Below are 4,968 nucleotides of genomic sequence, written 5' to 3'. Positions count from 1 at the left end.
TGTGTGTCTGTGTGTGTCTCTCTGTGTGTGTGTGTGTGTCTCTCTTTCTGTGTCTGTGTGTGTGTGTGTGTGTCTGTGTGTGTCTCTCTCTGTGTCTGTGTGTGTGTGTCTCTCTCTGTGTCTGTGTGTGTCTCTCTCTCTGTGTCTGTGTGTGTCTCTCTCTCTGTGTCTGTGTGTGTGTCTCTCTCTCTGTGTGTGTTTGTGTGTCTCTCTCTCTCTCTCTCTGTGTGTCTGTGTGTGTGTCTCTCTTTCTGTGTCTGTCTGTCTGTCTCTCTCTCTCTGTGTCTGTGTGTGTCTCTCTCTGTGTCTGTGTGTGTGTGTGTCTGTCTGTGTGTGTGTCTCTCTCTCTGTGTCTGTGTGTGTGTCTCTCTCTCTCTCTCTCTCTGTGTGTGTCTCTCTCTCTCTCTCTCTCTCTCTCTCTCTCTCTCTCTGTGTGTGTGTCTCTCTGTGTGTGTGTGCGTGTGTGTCTCTCTCTCTGTGTGTGTGTCTCTCTGTGTGTGTTTGTGTGTCTCTCTCTCTGTGTGTGTGTGTGTGTGTCTCTCTCTGTGTGTGTGTGTGTGTGTGTGTGTGTGTGTCTCTCTCTCTGTGTGTGTGTTTGTGTGTCTCTCTCTCTGTGTCTGTGTCTGTGATGTTCACAATCTACTGTTACATTATACACAACATTATGCTGTAGGTTTAATTATTACACCAAACTGTGTGTACTTTAGCTTTCCTTTCTCTCAGCCTGCTTTATGAGTATATCTTCATTACTTCTACATGTAACTAGTTGTTATGGTCGATTAACTGTCGGGTGCTCTTTTTGAGAAGGCTGCTTTGTGTTTCTTATCTGTTTAGTTTTTTTGGAAGTACCTTCAAAAGTTAGGTTTAGATCTGCATGGAGCCGTTTATCAGAGTTCTTGTTCAGCACAACTTGTCTTTTCTCTGTTCAACAGCTGAGAGACCAGATCAACTCTGATCATCGCGTGAGAGCTATGCTGGATGTGAGATTCATCTTTTCTTTTGTGTCCTTCTAATTCATTCTCAAATTCACAATCCTGCAGTGAGTGCATGAAGCTGGTGTGTTTGCGTTGTTTGATTCTTGCAGAGGTACATGGAAGTGAGCGCAAACCTCCGAGACTTGTACGAAGACAAAGACGGGTAAGACGATCTCAAGGACATCTGAGTCGGTATATATCAGAAATATATCAGGCTTATTTTGTGCTGTCTCACGGCGGTGTTGTGTGTCTGTTCGTCAGAATGAGGAAGGATGAGCTGAATGCAATATCGGGACCCAACGAGTTCGCTGAGTTCTACAACCGACTCAAAGTGATCAAGGAGTTCCACAGAAAACACCCTAACGAGGTACAGACGGGCGTGAAGTGCTCTGTCCCGAACGACACGCTTCTGTCTCGGAGAAATATTCACTCCGCTCGTTCTGTGTCGATTGCAGATCTGTGTGCCCATGTCAGTGGAGTTTGAAGAGCTCATGAAAGCCAAAGACAACCCCAGTGAGGAGGCACAAAGTAAGTCTGGAGTAACACGAGAGCTGTTTGCTGAGGCGCTGATATGTGCTGTGAATGGACGGTAACGGTCTCAATGCTGGTCACAGATCTGGTGGAGTTCACTGATGAAGAGGGTTACGGACGCTACCTGGATCTCCACGACTGCTACCTGAAGTACATTAACCTCAAAGGAGCGGAGGTACTGTCCGGTTTCTTATGTGATTTACACGCCTTCGAATAATTGAAGAAAAGACTCTTATACTTCTGTGTCTGTTGCTCTCGTCTAGAAACTGGAGTATGTCACTTATCTGTCAACATTCGATCAGCTCTTTGACATCTCTAAAGACCGGAAGAATGCAGAGTATAAGAAGTAGGTGAAAGTTGGGCATTTAAATGCCACGTAACTGATTGAAATACAATTATGGCCTAGTGTAATTATAATATAGCAATTGCTGCAGTTTAAAGGGGTCATGAACTGCCTTTTTTATTATTTTGTACTGTTCTCTGAGGTCCACTTATAATGTTGTCAAGATTCTTACATCAAAGACATAATGTTTTAGTACTAAAAGGCTATTTTCTGTCCTGTTTTGACCCCTTCATCTGAACGCTCGGTGTGAACCGGTGTGGCGGATTGTAAACTCAGAAGTAGGGCTGAACGATTTTGGAAAATAATCTAATTGCGATTTTATTTACCAATATTGCGATTGCGATTTAATATGCAATTATTTTTTAAAGCTCGTTATGTTCTGTAGTATTCAACAAAGACAAGCTATAAATCATTGTTTAGTATGACCAACACACTATTAGATAGATTAAACATAAATGTTCTTTTCTGTAGGCCAGACCATATGTTACGATGAAATTAGGTGATGCATGAATTGATATGAATTACATTTTTATTGTATTGACTGATTTGTTGAACTTCCAACCTTGTGAGCATGTAATAATTATGTTTAAATAGCCTGGTGTAAACATTAATATGAAAGTCAGTAACAAGCGAGCGGCAAAATACAGTAGAACCATTATAATCAGTGACGCTGTGTACACTAGATGCGGCGCGACACGACAAAACCCGACATTAAACTGACAGAACAGAACTGACTAAACAGAGAGTGATGTAGAATCGGTGGGCGGGGCTAAACGGGCAGTGCTGTAGAATCGGTGGGCGGGGCTAAACGGGCAGTGCTGTAGAATCGGTGGGCGGGGCTAAAAAGGCAGTGATGTAGAAGCAGGCGTTGATGATCTTCTGTGGAGGCGGGGTTTAGACACACTATTACATCATAGAGCGGCACATTCCACAAGCTGTCGTTTTAGCTGATTGGCTTCAATATAAGCTGCTTTTAGACTAATGAGAACGTTTCTTGTATGTCAAAAGATCAAGGGAATTTTGATTTCTCAGTTCATGACCCCTTTAATTAACCAGATCTTTTGTTTCAGAATGAAATGCAGCACTGTGCTGATTTACTCGCGTGCATCTCATGATAACATTGTTTTCAGTGACTCCGAGCGACTAGGTTGGCATTAAATGCTGCTCCACATGAACTTTTGTAGTGAGAAGTGTTTAAACCTGCTGCCAACAACAAAACAATTGCAATTTGTGTCTGAAAAAAATCACAGTGGGTTTATTTTCTTTCCCCAAAGCATTCTGCTCTACCACATAATCTATGCTTTATATTGTGTAATTAATTAACTTTTTTTTTTTGATAATATGAAATGCTGACTTTTTGTTGATCATTGGATTAAATGTGATTGGTCAGAGCTTGTGGAGTGTGTGTTGGATAAACTCCGTTTGAAAGCTGCTGATGTCTAGTTGAATGCATGTTGTTTCTGGTCAGTGGTCTCATGTCTGTGCTCTTGTAGGTATCTGGAGATGTTGCTGGAGTACCTGCAGGAATACACGGATCGGGTCAAGCCTCTGCTGGATCAGAATGAGCTCTATGGAAAGATCTTGGCAGAGTTTGAGAAGAAGTGGGAGAGTGGGATGTTTCCAGGCTGGCCGGTGGGTTTGTGCTTAAAGGAGACATTATGCCCCTTTTTACAATATGTAATACAAGTCTCTGGTGTCCCCAGAATGTGTCTGAAGTTTCAGCTCAAAATACTCCACAGATCATTTATTATATCATTTAGAAAATGCGTATTTTTAGTGGAAGCAGAAACACGCTGTTTTTCAGGCCTGTGTATTTAAATGCAAATGAGCTGCTGCTCCCCGCCCCCTTTTCCAGAAAAGAGCTGCGCCATTACAGTAACTGCAAAAACATCTGTTTTGGTTCTGATTATCATGTTTATCGCGCTGAAATCATGCGTTTTATTACTGTGAGTGGTAAACTTCTATTACTGTGAGTGGTAAACTTCTATTACTGTGAGTGGTAAACTTCTATTACTGTGAGTGGTAAACTTCTATTACTGTGAGTGGTAAACTTCTATTACTGTGAGTGGTAAACTTCTATTACTGTGAGTGGTAAACTTCTATTACTGTGAGTGGTAAACTTCTATTACTGTGAGTGGTAAATGAGTTTAAACTTCTGATATACGGTTTTCTGAGACCACACATCCGAAGCACACGCACAGAAAGCGGCTGCCACAACATGTGAGTACTAAACTAAGCTCTCATTAGGCCCTTTTGCACCGCTTTAGTTCCAGACCTAAATGTACGGTACTAAAGTACTGGGACGATTTTGTGCGAACTATTTCCCAGTACCATTTAAAGGGTTGCATTCACACCGAGAGTGTGTACTAAGAAGTGACGTAAGCCGGTCGACAGCGACGTCATTTGTGCACGGCGTTCAACAACAGAAACAAAGAAGAACATTAATAACAGGAGGATGGAGGACGCTGTGATCGGAGCTGTGTTTTGTTGTGTCTCGCGGGTTTCACAGTGGACATGGAAAGTCGATGTATACGTAAAGCGATTGAAAGAAAGACTAAGAATCTCCAACGACAACTGGCAGTGCTACATTTGCTACAAGTGCCTGCACTTCAGCGTCCGTCCATCTATCGCTGTTCTCCATACTTGCGAAATAAGTTGAGACAATGTTTACAGTATGTTTACACAAGAGTTTTAAATCATGGCGGGTGAGGGCGTTTTCATACGCGTTTGGCCAATCAATGTCTACTTGCGTCACGATTAGTACCAGTTGTGCTGGTTAGACCCTGCTCCGGAGTAGGCGCTAATTTGGTTCTCGGAAAAAGGCAGTCCGGTACTAAAATCGCACCCAGTTCCGGCGGTGCGAAAACGCCAAAAAGTGGGTAGTTCCACAATTAGTTCTGGTACTATGAAAAGGTTCCTGCGGTGCGAAAGGCCCTATTCACACTAGGGGTTGCACCGACTAGTCGACTTCAGTGCTCTGCCATGACGCTTTAAGCTTGACGTCGACTAGTCGCTGGTCCTATAGAGGGTGCAACAGGATAAGAAATCTTTGAAGGACTTCCACATTTACGCTCTGTTTCCAAACAGTTCAAATGACAAATAAATGCATACTCTGAAAGC

At 42.8% G+C, this 4,968-nt stretch overlaps 1 protein-coding gene across 1 annotated transcript in view; it reads left to right on the top strand.

Annotated features, from left to right (window-relative positions):
• Positions 1-834: 834 nt before the first annotated feature.
• LOC107568526 (splicing factor 3A subunit 3-like) overlaps positions 835-4,968 on the top strand; it is a gene marked incomplete at its 5' end in the record, with an annotated part of 7,881 nt that continues 3,747 nt past the window's right edge. The window contains 7 exons of the mRNA XM_016254491.1: positions 835-980; positions 1,085-1,137; positions 1,236-1,341; positions 1,430-1,502; positions 1,589-1,680; positions 1,769-1,851; positions 3,342-3,480. Of these exons, the coding sequence (XP_016109977.1) occupies positions 835-980; positions 1,085-1,137; positions 1,236-1,341; positions 1,430-1,502; positions 1,589-1,680; positions 1,769-1,851; positions 3,342-3,480 (692 nt within the window). The remainder of the gene's footprint in view (positions 981-1,084; positions 1,138-1,235; positions 1,342-1,429; positions 1,503-1,588; positions 1,681-1,768; positions 1,852-3,341; positions 3,481-4,968) is intronic.

Source organism: Sinocyclocheilus grahami, unplaced genomic scaffold, assembly GCF_001515645.1.
Source record: "Sinocyclocheilus grahami isolate Dianchi unplaced genomic scaffold, SAMN03320097.WGS_v1.1 scaffold1254.1, whole genome shotgun sequence".
Lineage (NCBI taxonomy): Eukaryota > Metazoa > Chordata > Actinopteri > Cypriniformes > Cyprinidae > Sinocyclocheilus > Sinocyclocheilus grahami.
This window is presented reverse-complemented; position numbering and strand designations above follow the sequence as displayed.